We start from the raw sequence: 24254 nt of genomic DNA, 5'->3' as shown, positions 1-24254 counted from the left end.
ACCATTTTTCCAAAAGCATTTGCTCATTTTATGTTTCTGTGTCACATTTAGGTAATTCTCACAATGTTTCAAACTTTATTGTTATTATTTATTATTATTATTATCATTTTTATTTTTTATGGTGAATGTGACTAATGATCTTTTAAAAATTTTTTGAACTATTTTATTTTTATTCCTAAGGTTTCATTGTTATTTGACTTTTAATAATTGATTTATTTTTCAATAAGAATTGACATACAATATTATATTAGTTTCAGGTATACAACATAGTGATTAGACATTTACATAACTTATGAAGTGATCACCCATCTGACATACATAGTTATTACAATATTATTGACTATATTCCTAATGCTATATTTTATATCCCCATGACTATTTTGTAACTACCAATTTGTACTTCTTAATTCCTTCCCCCTTTTCACCCATCATCCCAACACGCCTCCCACCTGGCAAGTATCAAAATGTTCTCTGCATCTATGAGTCTGTTTCCATTTCATTTGATTATTTTGTTCTTTAGATTCCACATATAAGTGAAATCATGTGGTGTTTTTCTTTCTCTGTCTGACTGACCCCACTCAGTACAATATCCTCTAGGATCACCATGCTGCTACAGATAGTAAAAATTCATTCTTTTTTAGGGCTGAGTAATATTCCATTGTGTATATGTACCACCTATTCTCTATCCACTAATCAATTGATGGACACCCAAGTTGCCTCTGTATCTTGGCTATTGTGAATAACATTGCAATGAATATGTGGATGCACATGCGCCTTCAAAACAGTGTTTTGAGTTTCTTCAGATAAATACCCAGAAGTGAGATTATACAGTCAGAACATTTATAGTCAATAGATTTTCAACAAAAATATCAAAGCAATGCAATGAAGAAGGGAGAGTCTTCAATAAATGGTAGTGATAAAATTGAATATCCGTATGTTAAAAAAAGCTCTTGGTTTCATTGACTTTTCTGCTTTTTAAGGTTCTACTTCATTTATTCCTGCTCTGATCTGTATTATTTGCTTCCTTTTATTCACCTGGGGCTTTGTTCTTCTTTCTCTAGTTTGTTTAGGTGCATGGTTAGTTTATTTGGTATTTATCCAGTGACATAACAGAGAGGTCTGAATTCAGGCGTCCAGTGTCTTTACATAACTAACAAACTGCCAGCTGAAAGCTCTAGGCCCTTTCCTAGGTAAGACAGCTTAGAGGACTTGTAATATGATAGAAAGGATGTGAGTCACAGACTGAAGGAACTATTTTTTCAGGCAAGTGAAATTCAGGGATATGTGACAAAATAGCTATAGAACAGGGTCATTACTGTTAGAGTAAGGAGTCACAAATAACTTCCCTGGGTGCCTCCAGGTACATGCAGCTGGGAAGAGGCATCTGGGAAATAATTTAGTACATGGAAGTCACATTGCCTACTGGGGAGGCTCAGAATGGACTTTGACATGTTTTGGCTCATCTTATCTTCAATCTAGGGAAACAGGTATTATTTTCTCTATATTAAAAGCATATGTATTTCTTTGCCTTAAGTGGAAAAGGCAGGGCTGGCTACACCATTTACAGGGCCTAGTGCAAAATGAAAATGCAGGCCCTTGTTTAAAACTGAAGAATTTCACGCTGACAACAGCAAATCCTTTCTCTGAGCACAAAGCCCTTCTAAGAGTGAAGCCTATCCAACTGCACAGTCACATGGCCACAAAACCAGCCCTGGGGAGAAGGTACAGCCCACTGACAAATTCATAAACAGGCAAGAGACCTAGGAACATTTATCCATTTTCTCTAGATTGTCCGATTTGTTGGCATACAATTGTTCATAGTATTTCCTGATAATCCTTTGCATTTCTGTGGTGTTGGTTGTCACTTCTCTTTCACTTCTGATTTGATTTATGTGAGTCCTCTTTTTTTCTTGATAAATTCTGGTTAAAGATTAATCGATTTTGCTTATCTTTTCAAAGAAAGAGCTCTTGTCCACACCACCACTGCACTGATAATTACACCGTAAAAATAGTATTTAAAATCTTCACATTCAAATCTCCAGAGATCCTGGAGAGCGTCTCAGTAAAGCTCTCTAGGTATCTTTATCTATCTTTGCTGTTGAAATTCCCAGTCTCCCTTATCTCATACCCAGGAAAAACACGAAATATCTTTCTATCACCTCCTGTAATATGTCCTTTTTATGTGCTTGAAGGTCAATATGGGATGTATATCTAGAACAACAGGATGTAAAACTGAAAAACTAATTCATTCTGACATTAGAGCTAAAAATAAGCTACTTCTTCTGGGGGAAAAAAATTAGTCAGCTTTTCAAGAGTGGACCTAAAAGTGAGATAATAAATAATAAAGTGCTTTTGAAAAACTAAATATGTTGTAGAAATGTAAGCTTTCTATAATTTTTATCTCAAATTTTAATGAAAAGTCTAACCTCTAACTCCTTGAGAAGATATATAAGATTAATTTGTGGAAAGAACTAAGAAAATCTAGAAATTATTCCTTTAAAAAACACTGTTTCTTAAAGTCCAAATGAACTTACCCCCTCAAAAAAAGTCCATATAATTGACATGTGGAGAACATGCAAAGCAGACCCACACAAGCATTAAAAAAGTGAGAGTTTGAGAAACAACTTTTATGAGTTAAGGTTACAGAATGATTCGGCCCAGATTTGCCCTTCAAGGTTAGGTTCAATTTTTTCATTAGTATGGTATCACAAAAAACCATAAAACTGGGGGGAGGGAGATGAGGGTAAGGGGGATCAAATATATGGTGATGGAAGGAGAACTGACTCTGGGTGGTGAACACACAATGGGATTTATAGATGATGTAATACAGAATTGTACACCTGAAATTATGTAATTTCATTAACAATTGTCACCCCAATAAATAAATTTTTAAAAAAAGAAGAAAAAAAAACAAAACATAAAACTAACAAGATGAACCCAAAGAGGCCCACGCCAAGACACATCATAATTAAAATGCCAAAGATTAGAGACAAGGAGAGAATCTTAAACGTAGCAAGAGAAAGGCAGTTATTTATGTACAAGGGCACTCCCATAAGACCATCAGCTTATTTTTCACTAGGAGCTTTACAGGCCAGAAGGAGTGGCACAAAATATTCAAAGTAATGAATAACAAAGACCTACAGCAAAGATTGCTCTACCCAGCAAGGCTATCATTTAGAATTGAAGGAGAGACAAAGAGTATCCCAGAGAAGAAAAGGCTAAAGGAGTTCATCACCACTCAGCCAGTATTACAAGAAATATTCAAGGGACTTCTTTAAGTAGAAAAGAGAATATGAAAAATATGAACAAGAAAATAATAGGAAAGAAAAAATTATCACTGACAAACACTTAGTAAAGTCAGGGAATAAACCAACTATAAACTAGTGCAAAGGTTAAAACACAAAAGTAGGAAGACCACGTGTAATTTCAACAATAAATTAAGGAACATACACAAAAGAAGCAAAAAATAATGAACAAAACATAAGTGTGGAGAGAGCGAGTAAAAATTGTAGAGATTTTAGAATGTGTTCAAACTTAAGTGACTATCAACTTAAAATAGACTGCTATAAACATAGCTTGGCATATAGGAAGCACATGGTAACCACAAAGAAACAAAAAAACCCAAGAGATATACAAGAAATAAAGAGTAAGGAATCCATACACAACACTATAGAATGACATCAACATATAAGAGATGAGAGCAAAAGAATAAAAAAAGAACAGAGAAGAACTACACAATCAGAAATCAATTAATAAAATGGCAATAACCACATACGTATCAATAATGAATGTAAATGGACTGAATGCTCCAATCTAAATACACAATGTGGCTGAATGGAATTAAAAAACAAGATCCATACATGCTGTCTACAAGAGACCCACTTTGGATCAAAAGACACACAGAGACTGAAAGTAAAAGTATGGAGAAAAATATTTCACGTAAACGGAAATGAAAAAAAAGCAAACTGGGGTAACAATACTTAGTCAAAATAGACTTTAAAACAAGAACCGTAACAAGAGACAAAGAAGAGCATTTCATAATGATAAAGGGATAAATCCAACAAGACGATATAACTCTCGTAGACATCTATATACCCAATGTAGGAGCACCTAAATGTATGAAGCAAATATTGGCGGACATAAAGGGAAATACTAAAAGTAATACAGTCATAATAAGGAACTTTAACACCCACTGACACAATGGATAAATCATCCAGACAGAAAATCAATAAGGAAACAGTGGCCTTCGATGACACATTAGAGAGATGAACTTAATTTATATTTTAAAAACGTTTTACCCTAAAACAGCAAAATATACGTTCTCTCCAAGTACACATGGAATACTTTCCAGGATTCGCCACATGTTAGGGCACAAAACAAGTCTCAATAAATTTAAGAAGACTGGAATCATAACAAGCATCTTCTCTAATCATAATAGTATGAAACCAGAAATCAATTACAAAAAAAAAAAAAAAACAACTGAAAACCACAAACAAATGGAGGCTAAATAACATGCTATTAAACAATGAATGGGTTAACAATGATTAAGGAAGAAATCAAAAGATACTTTAAGACAAGTGAAAAAAATACAATGATCTAAAATCTATGGGACACAGCGAAAGCAGCTCTAAAAGGGAAATTCATAGGAATACAAGCCTACCTCAAGAAATAAGAAAAACATCAAATAAACAATCTAACCATACACCTAAACAAACTAGAAAAATAAGAACAAACAAAGCCCAAAGTGAGTAAAAGGAAGGAAATAATAAAGATCAGAGCATAAATAAATGAAGTAGAGCCTTAAAAAATAGAAAAGATCAATGAAACCAAGAGCTATATTCTTTGAAAAGATAAGCAAAGTTGATAAATCTTTAATCAGAATTTATCAAGAAAAAAAGAGATAGGACTCAAGTAAATAAAATTAGAAGTGAAAGAAAAGCAACAACCAACACGACAGAAATGCAAAGGATTATCAGGAAATACTATGAACAATTATATGCCAACAAATTGGACAATCTAGAAAAAATGAATATATTCCTAGAAATATACAATCTTCTGAAATGAATCACAAGAAAAAGAAAATCTGAACAGACCAGTAACTGCTAACAAAATTGAATCAGTAATCAAAAACCTCCCAACAAACAAAATCCCTGGATTAGACAGCTTCACAGGTAAATCTTACCAAACATTCAAAGGCGAATTAATACCTATTCTCAAACTGTTCCAAAAAATTGATGAGAAGGAAAGGCTCCCAAACCTATTTTAAAGGCCAGCATTACCCTGATACCAAAATCAGACAAGGAAACTACACAGAAAAGAAATTATAGTCCAATACCCCTGATGAATGTAGATGTAAAAACCTAAACAAAATACTAGCAAATTGAATTCAGCAATATACTAAAAAGATCATACACCATTATCAAGTGGAATTTATTCCTGGGATACAAGATTGGTTCAATATCTGCAAATCAGTTAATGTGATATATTACATACTCGAAAATGAAGGAAAATCATATGACCATATCAATAGATGCAGAAAAAGCATCTGACAAAATCCAACATCCATTTATGATAAAAACTTTTGGCAACTTGTGGATAGAGGGAACATATCTCAACATAATAAAGACCATATATGACAAACCCACAGCTAACATCATACTCAACAATGAAAAGCTGAAAGCTTTTCCTTTAAGATCACGGACACGACAAGATGTCCACTTTCACCACTTTTATTCAACAGTGTTGAAAGTCTTAGTCACAGCAATCAGACAAAAAAACATAAATAAAAGGTAAACAAACTAGAAAGAAGTAAAGTCGTCATTATTTGCAGATGGCATACTATATAGAGAGAATCCTAAAGATGCCACCAAAAAAAGAAACTATTAAAATAAATAAATTCAGTAAAGTAGCAGCATACAAAGTTAATATGCAGAAATCAGTTGCATTTTTCTACACCAACAATAAACTATCAGAAAGAGAAATTAAGAAAACAATCCCATTTGCGATTGCATCTAAAAAAATAAAATACACTTATTCTTGTCTTTCTCTTTCTGACTTACTTCACTTAACATAATGCTCTCTAGATCCATCCATGTTGTTAGAAATGGTAAGATTTCTTTCTTCTTTATGGCTACGTAATACTCCATTGTATAAAAGAATAAGTGAATGACCTAATCAGAAACAGTTTTGGGGACAAAAAGGAAAAACAGAGTTGTTAGATGGGTGGGGGGTGGGGATAAGGGGAAAGGTGAAGAAGGGATTAGGAAACAGTTGGTAACCACAAGATGGCCTCAGGGTTTTTGAAAATTAATTTGGGGAACGTAATCAATAATGTTGTAAAGATTTTGTTGGGTATCCGATGGACATGTGTCCTATTTGGGAGACCACCTCAGGGATACTGTGGATGCCTGATCATGGCATTGTACACCAGAAGCTAAACATTAATGAATGCCAACTATAATTTTATATATATAATGTGATGGCTCGGTGCGAGGTCGGAGGGATAGTGGATGGGGGGAGGGGGGTTCACAGTGTGAGGGATATAGATGATGAACGTCTAAGTATTACCTTGTCTTGTACACCTGAAACTGATAAATTTTAAAAAATTAAAATTTTTTTTTAAAGAATTAAAAAAAATACTTAGGAATAAATTTAACCAAGGAGGTAAAAGTATAAGATATTAAAGAAAGAAACTGAAGGAAATACAAAAAGGTGGAGGATATGCTGTGCTCACGGAAAGAAAAAATTAACATCAATGAAATGTCCATACCACTCAAAGCAATCTACAGATTCAATGCAATCTTTATCAAAATACCAATGATATTTTACACAGAACTAGAACAAATAATCCTAAATTCATATGGAACCACAAAAGACCCCCAAAAAGCCAAAGCAATTGTGAGAAAGAAGAAAGTTGGAGGTATCATACTACCGGATTTCAAACGATACAAGGCCACAGTAATCAAAACAGCCTGGTACTAAGATTAAAAACAGACATAAATCAACAAAATAAAATAGAAAGAGCCCAGAAATAAACCCATATCTATACGGTCTACTAATCCATGATAAAGGAAGTAGAATAGACAATAATGTAAACAGTTTCTTCAATAAACGTTGTTGGGAAAACTGGACAGATACATGCAAAAGAATGAAACTGGATCACTTTCTTACACCACATACAAGAAAAAACTCAAAATGGATTAAAGACTTAATTGTAAGACCGAAAACCATAAAAGTTAGTAATATTATTTTTGGGTATGTGTCCCTGGCCAAGGGAAACAAAAGGAAAAAAAAATAAACGGGACTTCATCAAACTAAAAACCTGCACAACCAAGGAAACTAACAAAATGAAAAGATCACATACTAAATGGGAGAAGACATCTGCCAATGATACATTTGATATGGAGTTAATATCCAAAATACATTAGGGACTCATATAACTTAACACCAAAAAAACAATCTCATTAAAAAATGGGCAGAGGACCTGAATAGACCTTTCTCCAAAGAGGACATACAGATGGCCAATAGACATATGAAAAGATGTTCAACATCACTAATCATCAGGGAATAGTGTTGGCCAGGATGTGGAAAAAAGGGAACCTTTGCGTACTGTTGCTGGGAATGTAAATTGACATAGCCACTGTGGAAAATACTATGGAGGTTCCTCAAAAAAATTTTTTTAAACTACCATATGATCCATCAATTCCACTTCTGGGTATTTATACAAAGAAAACAAACAAACAAACAAAAAACTAACTTGAATGATATATGTTTTGAGTTCACGGCAGCATTATTTACAATAGACATGACATAGAAGCAATCTAAGTGTCCATTGATAGACAAATGGATAAAATGTGGTATACGTATACAGTGGAATATTATTCAGCTCAAAAAGGGGAAATCTTGCCATTTGCAACAACATGCAAGAACCTTGAGGATTATGCTAAGAGAAATAAGTCAGACACAGACAGAAATACCATATGACTTCACTTATACGTGGAATCATAAACAAAAAACAACTAAATTATAGATATAGAAAATAGATTGGTGGATGCCAGAGGCAGGGGTTGGGAGTGAGAGAAATGAGTGAAGGTGGTCAAAAGGTACAAACACCCAGTTAAAAAAAAAGAAAGGTCTTGGGGATGTAATGTACAGCATGGTGGCTACAGTTAACAATACTGTATCGCATATTTGAACGTTGTTAAGAGAGTAAATCGTAAAAGGTCTCATCATAAGAAAAAAAATTGTAACTGTGTGTGGTGATCAATGTTAACTAGATATTGTGATGATCATTTCACAATATATACAAATATCAAATCATTATATTGTATATCTGAAACTAAAATAATGTTATATGTCAATTATACCTCAATAAAAAATAAAATTAAAACTATGACGTATCCTTATTATTCAGCACTAAAAAGAAATGAGCTTATCAAGCCATGAAAAGACCGACACATAAATGCATATTACTAAGAGATAGAAGCCAATCTAAAAAAACTATATATTGTACAATTCCAATTACATGACATTCTGGAAAAGACAAAACTATGGAGAAAACAAAAAGATCAGTGGTTTCCTGGTGGGGAGTGGGGAGGAGGAGGATGAGTAGGCAGAGCACAGAGGATTTTTAGGGCAGGGAAAATACTCTGTATGATATATTAATGGATATATGCCATTACACATTTGTCCAAATCCACAGAATGTGCAATTCAAAAGTGAACGCTAAGGTAAATGTACCGTTCTGGTGAGTGATGGTACATTTGGGGGAGGCTGATAATGGGGGAGGTTATGCACATGTGGGGTCAAAATATGTGGGAAATCTCAAAAAATATATATTAGGTTGGTGCAAAAGTAATTGTGGTTTTTGCAATTATTTTTAACCTTTTAAACTGCAATTACTTTTGCACCAACCATATACCGTGTTTCCCCGAAAACAAGACCTCGCCAGACAATCAGCTGTAATGTGTCTTTTGGAGCAAAAATTAATATAAGACCTGGTCTTATTTTACTATAAGACCCGGTCTTCAATATAATATAATGTAATCAATGTAATCAATGTAATTAATGTAATGTAATATAGTACCGGGTCTTATATTAATTTTTGCTCCAAAAGATGCATTAGAGCTGATTGTCCGGCTAGGTCTTATTTTCGGGGAAACACAGTGTGTGTTTGTGTGTGTGTGTGTATGGAATCTCTCTACCTCCTTCTCAATTTTGTTTAAACCTAAAATTGCTCTAAAAAATAAAGTCTTTAAAAAAGATAAAAGACATTTCACCAAAGAGGATATACAAATGACAAACAAGCACATGAACGTTAGCCATTATGTAAATGCAAATTAAAATTAAAACCAAAATGAGTTATCAGTACACACTTATCAGAATGGCTAAAATAAAACTAGTAAAAACATGAAATGCTGACAGGAATGTGGTGAAGAAATTGGATTGCTCATACATTGCTAGTGAGAATGTAAAATGGTACAGTCCCTAAAGAAAACAGTTTAGCAGTTTCTTAAAAAATTAAACATGCAACAACCATGACCTAGCAATTGCACTCCTGGGCATTTATCCCAGAGAAATGGAGACTTCTGTTCACACAGAAAACCATACACAGAAGTGTATAGTCGATTTTTTTGTCATTACTAACAACTGAAAACAATCCAGCTGTCCTTCAATGGATGAATTGTTAAACAAATTGTGATACATATACACCATGGAATACTACTCAGCAATAAAAAGGAACAAATTATTGCTATACCCAACAACCTTGATGAATCTCCATGGAGTTATGCTGAGTGAAAAAAGGCCAATCCCAAAATGTTACATAATGTATGATTCTAGTTATGTAACATTCTAGAAATGACAAAATTAGAGAAATGGAGAACAGATTAGTGAATGCCACATTAATGAGGGGCTGGGGCAGGAGGGAAAATGAGTGTGGCTCTAAAAGGGCGACATGAGGTATGCAAGCCTTGCAATGATGGAAATGTTCTTTATTTTGTCTATATCAGTGCCAATTTCCTTGTTGTGCTACTGTACCATAGTTTTGGATGATGCTACCACTGGGAAACTGAATAAAGAATACGTGAGACCTCTGTATTATTTCTCACCACTGCATGTAAATCTACAAATTATCTCAAAATGAAAAGTTTAATTTAAAAAGGATGAAAAAGAAAGCCCCAAATTGATTAGAATCAGAAATAAATGAACCTAACTAAAAACATACCCATACAGGGGGAAAAAATTAATTCAAGAAACTTTTTTTTAATATAATTTTATTTTTTTGTCAGACAAACATGGGTTGTTTTTTTTCAGGACTTTATCAGGGAACAGTTTGTACTTCTAGTACTTTTTTCCAAGTCAAGCTGTTGTCCTTTCAATCTTAGTTGTGGAGGGTGCCATTCAGCTTCAAGTTGTTGTCCTTTCAGTCTTAGTTGTGGAGGGCGCAGCTCAGCTCCAGGTCCAGTTGCCTTTGCTAGTTGCAGGGGGCGCAGCCCACCATCGCTTACGGGAGTTGAACTGGTAGCCTGGTGGTTGAGAGGACGCACTCCAACCAACGGAGCCATCTGGGAGCTCAGCGGCAGCTCAGCTCAAGGTGCCAAGTTCAATCTTAGTTGCAGAGGGAGGAGCCCACCATCCCTTGTGGGACTCGAGGAATTGAACTGGCAACCTTGTGGTTGAGAGCCCACTGGCCCATGTGGTAATCCAAACCGGCAGCCTTTGGAGTTAGGAGCACGGAGCTCTAACCGCCTGAGCCACCGGGCCGACCCCGAAATCGAGAAACTTTTAAACGCCATGCTCTAAGTATACATTCTTTCTAAGATATAGTCTAATGATCAAAATATGCAAAAAATCTTGAACTTTACTCATCAGTTTGTTGTTGGTAGTTGTACTAATATAATAATCCCTAAACTATCTTGTGTATAGTTAAGGTTAACAGAAAATGACACATATTATGATGTACTGGAAACCACGATTTTTACCCATGGAGAGGTACAAATATGGAATGCAGAAAAGTGAAGGATATATGCACACCCAAATTTCCTAAATCTGTCCATGAAAGGACCTAAACACCGTAACGTCCCAGTAGAAATAAGCACACTGTAAGCCCAGATAAGTTTCCAAACCACTGTTCACTAAAGGAAACCTGGGCTCCCTGGGAAAATAGCTGATTTCTGGTCTAGGGCAGGGAAATTACTAGGTAAACCTGAAACATCTTGTTCTTCCAGAAAACAGGTAAGTGCTCAAAAAAATGATAAGGTCTTATCCAAAGGACACAGGAGCCAGGTGGAAGGGACTGTCACTGGCTGAATTTAAGACAATTTGAGCATCAAAAAAAAATTATCACACTTGTTTATAAAATATTGAAAAAATAATCAAATTGTCTATAGTAATACCTAAAAAAAGATGGGAGGCAGGTAGAGAAGAGAAACCTCTTCTTCACAAAAGAATGCCATCATATGGTACAGGAACAATAGCATTAGAAAATCACTACTTTGCAACCATTGTCATAAGCAATGCCCACAAGAATCTTCAGTCACTGGTTAAAGTTTGTTGAGGAACAGGATATTCACACAGGTCAAAGTATTACCCCATAGATTACTTGTTAAAAACAAAATATAATTTTGAAAAAGAGAAATAACAAAGAGCAAGGGAATCTTTATAATGCACAGATGTGGCAGTTATCACCTCAGCATTAGCAATAGTGGAACAACCTGACAGTATATGTCTCCTCGTGTGAGGCTATGAGAAGGTCACAATGTCATCTATGTAATAACTCAACGAAATGTTTAACCTAAATCTAATCATGATTAAACAATTAGTAAAATATGAGACGTTCTACAGACAGTTAACCTGGACTCTTCAAAAATTTCAATGTCATCCAAAAATATGTGTGATATTCTAGAATGATTAGAAGAGACTAAAGTGACATAATAATGAAATGTGATGTATGAATCTTGATTGGGTTCTGGATTGAAAACAAGTCAGCTACATAAGTCATTTTTTGACAAATAAGGAAACTATATATTAGATATTATTACTGAATTAGTGTTATCATAGTTACAATTAGTATTGTGGTTAGTTATAGAGGAAAACGTCCTCATTCTTAAGAGCTGCATGCTGAAATATGTAGGTGTCATAATGTCTGCAACTTACTTTTAAATGGTTTAGGAAAAATGTACGCATTTGTGTGTCAACAGGAAAATATAAATGAATCTAACAGAATTTCCCACAAAATACCAAATTTTACACTCTTCGTGTTTTTATTTCACCAAAGGTCTGTTAAAATGAGATAGAGAGGAAGAAATAAATCTGTAGTACACCAAAACATCTAGTTCTAAGTGAACACGTAAGCACGAGGGAGGTTAAAGAATTGTCCTGAATGAACTGTTTTGGGCATTGTGCAGACACAGCTGGAGGATTTATTGTATATTGTTGGCACTCCAGATATTGCATGTCTTGGCAGTGTGCTTGCAGAATACTGTTAAATATCAGAAAATTCAAGAACAAACCAACAAGAATGGAAGAAACAAAGCAAAAATTCTGTGACTTTAAGTAAACTAACTTGCAAAGACTACAATTAAGTCTACTGTGTCCAGCATTCTAGCAGCCAGGAATCCTCTATTAACTAGGATTTTTGTCATTGTTCTATACAAAATCAGCATTCCAAATGATGGCCAAGTATCACCACAGGATTCTGACAAGACTGCTACATCATTAAAGTCAACTATGTTCAGTTTCACTGTAACATATCGCAAGTTTTGTAATATTCTGATCCTTTAAGACCTGTTGACCCATATTTGACATATAATAATAGCTCTCATCAAACAGGTCTATCTGATTAATGAGAAGGATCCATTGCTTAACAATGGTGGAAACCAGAATGAAGTAGGGGAGTGGGTGTTGAAGCACAATATATCAGATTTCATGATAAAAAGTAGATACTCATCACACAGTCACTTTTACAAAATAGACCTTCCAACAATGAGGGCAATAAACAACTCAACAATTTCTAAATGTAATATTCAAAATGTATATTTTTATGATCTTCGTTGTTTTGAGTGTTGAACTGAACATATGAGTATGGCCACAAAGTGAATTTCACACTAACCCGGACATCTGTGGAAGGGGGAAGCCGTTGGAGTTGGGGTCTTTGACAATCATCACAGTATGAGGCTGGTACTGTTGTTATCACCATATTAAAAGTGAGAAAACTGAAAGACAAAGATTAACTTCCTCCAAACCACATAACTCATAAGTGAGCAGAGCCAGGATTCAAACACAAAGTCCAACTCCAGAGGCTCCCCTCACAATGATTATACTGTCTAGTGTTTCCACTGTTCATTTGTTTGTTTGTCTGTGGGGCTGATGCCACCCTTTACTGAACACCTATACTAAGTACTTTATGTCATTTAATCTTCACAACTCTATGAATATACAATACAATATAGGATTTTTATTCCTATTTTTCAGAAGAGAGAACATCGAAGTTGAGAGAGATTGAGTAATTTGTCCAAAGTTACATTCCCAATGAATGGAAAAACTAGGATTCAAAATCAGGTGTGTCTCATTCCACGGCTCTTGTCCTTTCTAGAACCACATTCTGCCTTCCACTTTCTATGTATAAACCATTCCTTATTTTTCAAGAAGCAAATCTTGTACTAGACAACTTCTGGTGGTCAAACATGTGTTCATATATTTGTTTGGAATTAATAACACTTAATTTCTCTGAAAATATTCTTTCTTATAATTAAGAGATTCTATAACATGAGAGAACAAAGTGAAGGTTTTATAATGTAGGTAATTATCAGAGAAAGGCCCTCAAAAACTAGTTCAAATCCCTAAGTTCAACAGGCTTGGAAGCCAGTAATAATTAATGGTTCGTACACAGATCTAACCAAAAAAGGGCTTGTATCAGCTAGGGATCAGTTGAGGATATGACATGATGAAAGCTTCTGTCGTGCGGGGTGTCCCGCGGGGCGGCCTGCGGGGTCTCTGCTCCCGCTGCCCACATAAGAACGCAGGACATGGTGAGGCCAAAAAGGAACACCCACGGAGCCATAGGTAGGGGAGTCATACCACTATGGTCTCACTGGAGGCTGGGTTTACAGACGTGCGACCTGCTGTCCGCTTTCCTGCCAACCGACCAACTCTCCTCGACTCTCCTTACTCTCCTTCAGTCTCCTCCTTCACTCTCCTCGGCTCCCCTCCGTAGCCACGGCGGTTATATCAGTGGCCAATGGCTCAATGGCTACAGCTGATGGCCAACCAGCCACAGCTGACTGGCCATCCACTATCTGAGCCAGCACCTCTCCACATGAGGCCGAGAGCCTGGAAACTGCCTTCTGGGGCTCTGTCCCCACAGCTTCATATTATACAAACACATTATTAAATGTTTTTTAAAAGCACAGTTTTACAGAGTTCACAACCACTTCAAAAATGTTTAAAATGAATATTGTTGCCCTTCTCTTAAAATAAGAAACCATTCTGATTTTACTTACCGTGTTTCTCCGAAAATAAGACCTAGCTAGACTATCAGCTCTAATGCGACTTTTGGAGCAAAAATTAATATAAGACCCTGTCTTATATTATATTATATTATACCCAGTATCATATTATATATTATATTATATTTATATTATATTATACCCGGTCTTATATTAAAATAAGACCAGGTCTTACATTAATTTTGCTCCAAAAGACACATTAGAGCTCATGGTCCAGCTAGGTCTTACTTTGGGGGAAACACAGTATTGACTTAAATCCTGCTTGTTCCAAAAGAATTTAAAACAGCTAAAATCATCCTCATTGAACCTTGAATAGAACCAAGAAAGCCAGAGTCCGGGTTGCCCGTTGGTTTGTAAGATTCTGATACACATTTACCATATGTGGCCAGAGCAACTACTAGGTGTGACCTTTGGCAACTTCCCTAATCTGAAAAGTAAGGATAATAGCAGGACGCACCTCACAAGGTCGTGGTGAGGTTCCAACGAGCTGACACATGCACGATCACAACTGCGCCTATTTATTAAGCATCCTGTGTATTCTTACTGGGGAAGTTGATGTACACCCACAATTGAAGCACCGCTTGAATGGAAAAACAGCCATCAGCTGTCTTCTATCTCTGGAAAAGCTTGGAAGAAACTCACTCAGAACCTGATCTCACACTTGGCCTCCTAACATCTGAATCCTCTTCCTGTAACCACCACACGTGGTAAGAAACCTCATCCTTAGAAAAAAAAAAAAGCTTCAGCCGACTCTTCCATCCAACCAAACTACACTCCAATTTCTTTCTCTTTTTTTGCTAGTTTTCACTGTAAATTCCTTGAATATATTTTCTATGGCTACTGTATTGACGTGATTGAGATTTGCCTTAGCAAACCCAGCTGGCATTACCCGGGGGAAGTCAGAACTTGATTTTGTGAGTCTCCCCAGTGCTGTGTAGAAGCAGGAAAACAGAAGAGAATAACACAAAAACCACAAGGCTAATATACTAACAAAGAGAAGTAGTATATTTGGCCTAAGGTCCTGACAGTTAAATTCTCTAATCAGCTCCCTCTCTTCCTATAGGAAATCTATAAATAGAAAGCCAAATTATAAAGCTACTTGCTGGGATAGTTCAGTCATAAGGACCAGACATTTAAATCTCTGGGTAGTGTACCACTTTCTCTGAACAGTCCCCAAAAAGGACTTCCAAATTCTGCCTCTCCAGCTCCCATTTTTCTATATTTCTATGCTGCCAATCCACCTCCTGCTGTGACAGTCTTTCTTTAGATATGTTAATATCATTTATTAGACTACATCAAGTCCCACTCTTCCTGCTTTCAACCTGAAAGAGATAGACATCTCTTAAGATGTCGTCTGCAGAAAACGGAGCTTATCTATTACGTCATTTCATTAAGCCAATTCTGAGTTCTGCTGGTGGCATGTACATCACACCATGTAGACTCCCCCACCCCCACATGCCCCCATCACCTTCTAATCAATTTCTCTTCCTTAACTCTTGAATTTCTCCAACCCATAAAGAATGAGAACTCTTTACAGTTCTCATTCTTTTGTATTTCACTATTGCCATTAATACAATTTGCCACACATTTCTTAAAAACTTTCCCCGTCATCGGCTTTAATGGAGCCAAAAAAACTGCTGAGTTTGTCCATTAATTTTAAATTGCTCTATATTATCTATGGTGGTTGAGAGTCGCGGTCCTAGAATCGGACAGGCCTGGATACAAATCCAGGCTCTACTCCTTACTAGCTATGTGCCCAGGGAAAAGTTACTTAACTTCTCTAAGCCTTTTTCCTCAACTGTAAAACGGACATAATGACATAATTGCCTATTAAGTGCTTAGCATAATAAGCTTATTCTGGCACACAGTAATTAGTGAATAAATATTTATTATCTCTGTGTCCTAATTCTTAGCTCCTGGCATTCTATTCTCCTCTTCCTACCTTGAAAAATCCACTGTGTCAAATAGCTTTGACTAATACTGCAATTAAGTATATTCCTGAAGTTACTGTTGCTTAGATTACTTTCGCCCTCTTCTTCAGTAATAAAATTACTGTTTGTATATTTCACCAATATCTAAGAAATAACCTGCAGAAAACTGATTTCATCTTCATACCCTTTTCTTAAAACACTCACTTCCCTTGGCATCTGCAATACCCTATTTTCCAGGTTTTTCTTCTCTGGCCATCTCTTCTTAGACTCTACTGCCAGCTCATCCTCCTCTACCAGACTCTAAATGGTAGTTTCTAAAGGGAAAACCTAAGAGTTTTCTTTATTTCTCATATTATAGTCTCTTCCTTGGCGAGCTCATGCTTCACGATGGCTACAACTGCAATCTATAAATGGGTAAATGACTTCCATATTATGTGTGGTGCAGACCTCACCTCTGAGTTCTAGATCCTACAGCCAACTGACTACTGACATCACCAAGTTATGACAAGGTGACTTAAACTCAATAGATCCAAAATTGGATTCATGGTCTTCCTAGATTCATGATCCATGATCAACCAAACCTAGTTCTTCTCCAGTATTTTGTTGTTAGCGATACTGAATGAATGGCACCACCATCTACCCAAGTTGCATAACATGGAATTCTAGAAACCTAGGAATTACTCTTTATCACCTTCCTCTTCCACCCCCTCCAAATCTAATCTATTCCAACTTCCATTATATGGATCTTCTTGAATGAATTTCAACCTACTTTTTATACTAATACCAAAATAATCTCCCTTGCTGATTTCATTCTCCTATTGCCCATGTTATCACTATGATGTCAAGATTTCTACCAAATAAAACTCCAGACTTTCCGACTTTTCCAGTTCATCACTCTCTTGCATATCAACAATCTAATATCGTATTCCTTCTAAATATTCTATCTACCCCAGCCACAAAAATCTTCTTTACAATATCTGCATATGACTTTTTCCAATCCCTCTTCACTGGCCAAGCTGTGTCTTTTTCCCTCTCAAACTCCTCTTGGAATCCTTCACTCATTAACTCAACCTGGTATCACTCCTTACTGGGGAAAAAAAAAACCTTGCAGATTCAGGGCCATAGTTTATTGTCCAATAATCCATCTAATCTAATGACAAATATATTATTGTTTCCCTACCAGACATGGTACTCAAAATCTGTCATTATGCAAATACACTAATTATTTCCTTTAATAATCCATCAAGCACTGAATCTATGAATATGTACATGTTTTATATGTCTTTTATGAACATATATATATTTTGAGCCTTTTCTATTTCATAAGGTTGTGAATTTCACAAGTTTAACATCAACCATATAAAACTGAACTTCTTTTATTTGTTCTGAATTTCCTCTCTAAGCACCAATGTAGTCTTCTCATTTTAACATTTTCAGATTTGGTTAACAAGCTGATAGTTTTCCCATCAATATTACTTGTGATTTTAAAAAATATAAAAATAAATACAGCTATGAGGGTGCGTTCAGCGCAGGAAGGATGGCGCCCTCCTGTGGGTTGCACGTGGGTCTCTCTAGCCCTTGCCCTGAGGCCATACAGCTCAGTCTTTCCCTGTGTGTCTCTGGAGCCTCTCAAGTTGCCATCCCTTCATCAGAGCCCAGGAAGTCAGAGAACACAGTGCCTGCATGCTCAAGTTCTGTATCCCACTACTCCTGTTCCTACTTCTAGATGAAATCCTGCTTTTAAGCCTACTCAGTTCCTCCTGGAGAGTCTCTGCAAACCTGATTCCTAGAAACTTACACAGACTTTTTAATTCCCTTTATTAAAAACATGAGATTGCAAACATAAGTAAACAAACAAACAAGTATGAATCATGCCCTTATACTCTGCTTAAAGGACAGGATCCAGCTGTATTCATATTTGCATTCCTAGTTTCCATGATAACGTCTCATAAAGAGAAGGTGCTCAAAACATGTTTGACTTAATTAAAGGAACTCTGCTTAGAACTGATGTAATGTTCATGAATACCAAAAAGCCTGGAGAACTTCTCAAATATGTTAACTCTGCTACTTTTCAAGAAAAATGATATTTTGGCTTTAAAAAGAGTAAAAAGAATTAATGCCCAGTATAGGTGAGGAGACTGTAATGCAGCATCTTGCTGAGCTAAATGAAGAGCATTGTGAATGTGATCACTGAATCGCGGCCAGCGGAGGAAGCATGGAGACTTGGAGGGCTGCCAACGACCGGGAAAGAGCAAATAAACATAGGTCTGATTTTTTAATATCTTATTCCTTCTACGTATTCTATATTTAGTATACTTCTAAATATCCAGTATACTTGATGTCAATCCTTTTCTAAATTCAGGTTATATTAATATTGGACTATTATTATTAATATTAACAATCTGAATTCAGATTATATTAATAATATTGTACTGTTGTTAATAATATTAATAATTAATATTATTAATAATATTAATCATCTGAACTTAGAAAAAGATTGACATCAAGTATACTGGATTATTGTTGGCAGTACTTTCCATTAAAAAAAAAAATCAGACCTACGTTTATTTTCTCTTTCCCAGTCTTTGGCAGCCCTCCGAGTCTTCATGCTTCCTTCACTGGTGGCAGTGATTCAGTGATCACATTCACAATGTGCTTCATTTAGAGCAGCAAGATGCTACATTACAGTCTCCTCACCTCTACTGGGCATCAATTCTTTCTACCTTCAGAAAAGATGAAATACTGCCATTTGCAACAACATGGATGGATCTTGAGATTATCATGCTAAGCGATATAAGTCAGACAGAAAAAGTTGAGAACCATGTGATTTCACTCATTTGTAGGGTATAAAGCTGAAAGCAACAAACAAACAAGATTAATAAACAAGCAAAAACTCACAGACACAGACAACAGTTTAATGGTTACCACAGGGTAAGGGGGTAGGTAGAAGAAGGTAAAGGGGATCAAATATATGGTGATGGAAGGAGATTTGATTTCTAGTGGTGAATACAAAATGCAATATATAGAAGATGTTTTATAGAACTGTACACTTGAAACCTATATAATTCTATTAACCAATGTCACCCCAATAAATTTAATTAAAAAACCAGCTTCCAAACACTTAGAAAAGAAAATGATAAGCACTTGTGAAACCATCTTGAGTTATACCAAACTAATCTGATTTCCTTCTTTTTTAAGGGAGTGTGTTTATATATGGATCAGACATCAAAAAGCAGTATAAATAGTATGTTGATAGGATTTCAACAAGGTATTTGACCAGGTTCCCATTATATCCATATGGATAAGATAAATATAAAATGGTTAACAGTACAAGTATGTGGCTAGGTATTGTATGAACAACCATAACAAGTGCTCATTAATGAATTGCTATCCACCTGAATGGCAGTTCTACTGGCAAGCTTCAGGACTCAATCTGTGTGTGACCTTCTACTATTCAACAATTTTGTCAATAACTTTAATGAAGATGTAAAAGGTTAGTATACTATTGTTGGCATCCAATGTGCAGTTGACATGAAACCAGGGGGCTCATAATATATATTATGAAAGAGCCGGGATCTAAAAACACACTGATAAGCCAGAAAAATGGGCTAATTCTAATAAAATGAAATTTAATAAGGAAAAATATCTAAGAGCTCAAAAAATATCTGTATCCAAATACATCAGGGGTACCAAAAAAACATATACACATTTTAAGAGATGGTCAGTGTTGATCAAGCAGTAGTTTGCTGTAATCAAAAATGTCTGGATGCTGATGGTAACCACTTTGAGCACCTCTGGTAATTGCAGAAGTCAAACGTGACTTTTATTCATCTTTTGTTATTGGTATATATTGAGTATTACAATTTTAATACAGTTTTACTTTCTTAAGATGTGTATACATTTTTTTTGGCACTTTATATGTAACTGTGAAATGGGCAAGCACTGTGACTTAATTGACACACGCATAAAACACCAAGGGGCTTAAGGGCTTTAATTGACCACCAGCTTCGTTCAATCTGACAGCAGCAAGCTCAATATGATGTGGCTCTCAGAAAAGCTAACGTAATGCTAGCTGCAGCAGTAGTACAATCTCAACAATGGGAGACAGCAGTACCCTCCCAGGGGTCATAGTCTTCAAAGGATCTTAATCATACTGGCACATATTCAGAACAGAATAACCAGAACGTTTAGGAGCCTGGATACTATTCCATAAAAGGAAAGATAAAGAACACAGATTCTTATAAATAGGATAGAATGATGCCTTCAGAGGAAAATGATGGCTACCTTCATTCAGTCATTCAACAATCATGAATTTCAAACCTACTTCAGTACATTGTGACAATAGCTGGGGATACAGAGAGAAGATAATCTATGTCCCAGAGAAATTCGTGTGTATAGTTGAAGAGTTGAAACAGCCATGCCGGAAGTAAGAATTAGAGCATTTCTTAAGGTAGAAACAGGACCAATGGAAAGAAGTTAGAAAGTAACCAATTTCAACTCCATATAAGGGAGAGTAGCATTCTAAGTGTCAAAGCTGTCTAATAAAGAAGCTGTCTGGGAAGGCTGCAAGGTTGGAATTACTAATGGTGTACTTAGAAGGAAGACTGCTGAAATAAGACAGGCACTGAACTGGACCATCTTTAATGTCCCTCACCTCCTACATTATGATTCTACACTTCCCCAGGAAATGGACTCTCCCCAATCATCTTATGTGTGTACCTCAGCATCACAGGTTTCCTACAATTGCTACTTCCAACTTTGTACCCTGTCCCACACAGAAGCGATGCTTTATAACTGGGAATGGATCCAAGAGCAATAGGAATAAAGAGCTACAGGAAAAAACTGACCCATTAGCACACAGAACACACACACACACACACACACACACACAAAATCAATACTGTTCAATATGTCACATATTTATAAAGAGAATGTAAGAATTTTCGATCTTTTAAGTCATAAATTCAATTAAAATATTATGCTAATTTAATGTAAATAAGGATTTATTATCTACTGCATCTCTTGTTGGGAGCCATTTTTTCAAACAAACAAGGAAAAAATTTTAACGCAAGATCACTTCGAGAATTTGTGTCCTCAATAAGCACTCCAAAACCCTCTATTATAAGGTTTTGTAGAAACTAAGTTTGGATTCTATTTCTAATAAGAAATGATTCATCAGACACAGCAGGCCAACCATGAACTAACCAAATTGTGGAATTCTGATTAAATGGCTACTTAAGTTTAATCCATTTTAAAAATCACAGGCAGGATAACAGAGAAAAGGCCTAGACCATTTCCTTCTGGCTTTTATAAATTGGTTTAAGATTATTTAAGCTTTCATTATTTTACTTTGTAATTTTAAAACAGTCTCAGATTTTGGCTCTATATGCTGCAGCTGGGTATTTAAGGAGTTTACCCTTCCAAACTGTTAATATTAACTTCTTGGAAGCAGTCCCTCACACTTTAGCACTTTCTCCATTTGGATGCAATAAATGGGCCACAATTCGATTTCCAAGGGCTCTTTCTTTTAAACAGCAGCCCGGAAACACAAAAGTGAGAAAGAAAGAGGAGCATTTTTAACCACGAGCCCTGAAGAAAGGCTTCTCCTCCGGTTGTCATCAACTCTGAAGGCTCTCTACCATTTCTCAACACACCGCCAGGTCGTTTCGGTTTGAAAAGAAACAGATTGCAGTTTTCCGGGGATGAGGAGATCCCCTTTTGTAGAAGTGGCTAAAGCTAGGCTACCCTCGGGATTTCGTCTCGTTGCCAAGGCAGCGCCAACCCGAGTCGTCCCGCGCGAGGGCCGCTGCCGCCCGCCCGCCCGGAGCCCAGGGCGGCCCGGCCTGCGGCAGACGCGCCCCGGCCCCCCCGGAGCCCCCGCGGCTGCGGAGCCCCGGCCGTGACCCAGGACGGCCCCGCGGGCGCCCCAGGACCGCGGCGCAGAGCGGGGAGACGCGGCTCGACTTACAGTGACACCATCCTAAGTGACAGCACCAGTGCAGCTTGAAGCACTTGCCGTGGCTGTGCGTGGCACAGATGGAGAGCCCGTCGCACGGCTGGAAGTCGGGTCTGCGGGCAGCGCAACTCCGCGCCAGGGCCTGAGCCTCGTCCACTTTCTCGCTCTTCCAAGCCCGCCCGGGCGCGGGCGACGCCGCCGCACTCATCTCCTCTCGGGCCGCGGAGCCGAGACCGGCAGATCCGTAGAAGCGGCGCCGGGCCGGCAGGAAGCCGAGGCGGCTGCCGACGCGGGAGGGCGCGGCGCGGCGGGAATCACGCCAGCGCGTGGCGGCGGCGGCGGCGGGCGAGCGGCGGTCCCAGGCTCGCAGAGGAGCCGCCCCGGGCGCTGCGACCGGGGGGCCGGGCCTGCCGCCGCCCCCTCCCTCGGCCCTCCGCCGCGGCGCGCCCCGCGCCCCACGCGCACGCGCGCGCACACGCGGGTGGGCGGCCGGGGCAGCCGCCGCTCGTCGGTCGGCCAGCGGCGCTTCTGAACGCACACCCGGCGCGGGGTCGCGGTCGTCGGCGTCCCCGTCTGTCTCAGAGAGTCCGTGCCACACGCTCCCTCATTCCTCGGAGACTCCCCCCACCCACGGAGGCCGGTATGAACCGACACACGCCTCAGCGGCTTGGTTTTCACGCGCACACCAGTTTCCACGCACACTTCCCTCCCAGCTGGGCCGTCTCGGGGACCGACACTCTGGTCCACACTCCAAGGAGGGCTGGGCGCCCCGAGGACACGCCCACCCGACCGCTGGGGGGCTGGTCCCCGCGCTTCTGCGAGTGAGCTTTTCACGCACACAGCCTCTCCCCACGCGCGCCTCACATGTCCCTCGTACACACCTCCCAGCGTGTCTGGGCACAGAACCCCTTGGAGGCGCGGAGACCTTCCCACGGGGGCGCTCTCCCCGAGGACGGGCCTCCCGCCGCGAGCGGGGCCCCTGGGGCGCCTGTCAGGGACCAAACCGCCAGCCTTGGCCGCCTGCGGAGAAACCCGCGGCCCGCGCGGGACTCGGCTGGGGCTGCAGCCCAGGCCTTGATGAGTGGGAAAGTCACCGAGCTGAGAGCGGTGCTGTGGGGTGTGTGTGTGTGTGTGTGTGTGTGTGTGTGTGTGTTACGCGTTTGTGGTGTATGGAGCGGACTAGTACGTAAAATGTGTTGCATGTGTGTGTTGTGTAGGTGTGTGATTGTTATGTGGAGTATATGTGGTGGGTATGTGTATAGTTGAATGGGTTGTTTAGTGCCTACGTAGTATATGCAGTGTGCGTGTGGTATGCCTAATGTACGTGACTGTTATGTGGAGTGTGTATGAAGCATATGTGTACACGTGTATGTGGCATGGATGTATATGACCAATATGGAATGTGGGTTGTGTGTATGTGTGTGCAGTACAATGTATATGGTGTGTGTAATTGCATATGTGTATATTTATGTGTACATGGTCTGTGGGTGGGTATGGTTGTTATATAGGGTGTGTGTCTGTGTGTGTGGTGTGTGTGTGGCAGTACGGTGCGAGTGCCTGGCATGTTGAATGTATGCCTGGTAGGTGGAGTTGGGTGTGTATGGTACATATAGATGTGGGCACACAAACAGGACTGGAGTTTGCCTTTGGGCTCTGTGTGTGTCTTTACATGTTAATGCCTGCTCTAGCCAGAGGTGTGACTAGCTGGATGGTGGCTCAGCTCCCCCACCCAATCAGCTTGCCTTCTTCCCTGCTGGGGACAAGTTGCTCCAAATAGATTTTTCCATGCCAGGCTGGGCTGCGAGAATGCACCCCGTGCTGGATTCAGTGAAGAGAAAACAAACCATTTGCTCCCAGGGA

General features: G+C 38.4%; 1 protein-coding gene across 1 annotated transcript in view; it reads right to left on the bottom strand.

Annotated features, from left to right (window-relative positions):
• LOC308503483 (UPF0524 protein C3orf70 homolog) overlaps positions 1–22806 on the bottom strand; it is a 52729-nt gene extending 29923 nt beyond the window's left edge. The window contains exon 1 of the mRNA XM_081062757.1: positions 22407–22806. Within this exon, the coding sequence (XP_080918883.1) occupies positions 22407–22602 (196 nt within the window). The 5' untranslated portion in view covers positions 22603–22806. The remainder of the gene's footprint in view (positions 1–22406) is intronic.
• Between the last annotated feature and the right edge of the window lie 1448 nt (positions 22807–24254).

This window comes from Rhinolophus hipposideros (assembly GCF_964194185.1).
Source record: "Rhinolophus hipposideros genome assembly, chromosome: 2".
Lineage (NCBI taxonomy): Eukaryota > Metazoa > Chordata > Mammalia > Chiroptera > Rhinolophidae > Rhinolophus > Rhinolophus hipposideros.
Note: the sequence above shows the minus strand (reverse complement) of the source record. Positions and strands in the feature narration are given on the sequence as shown.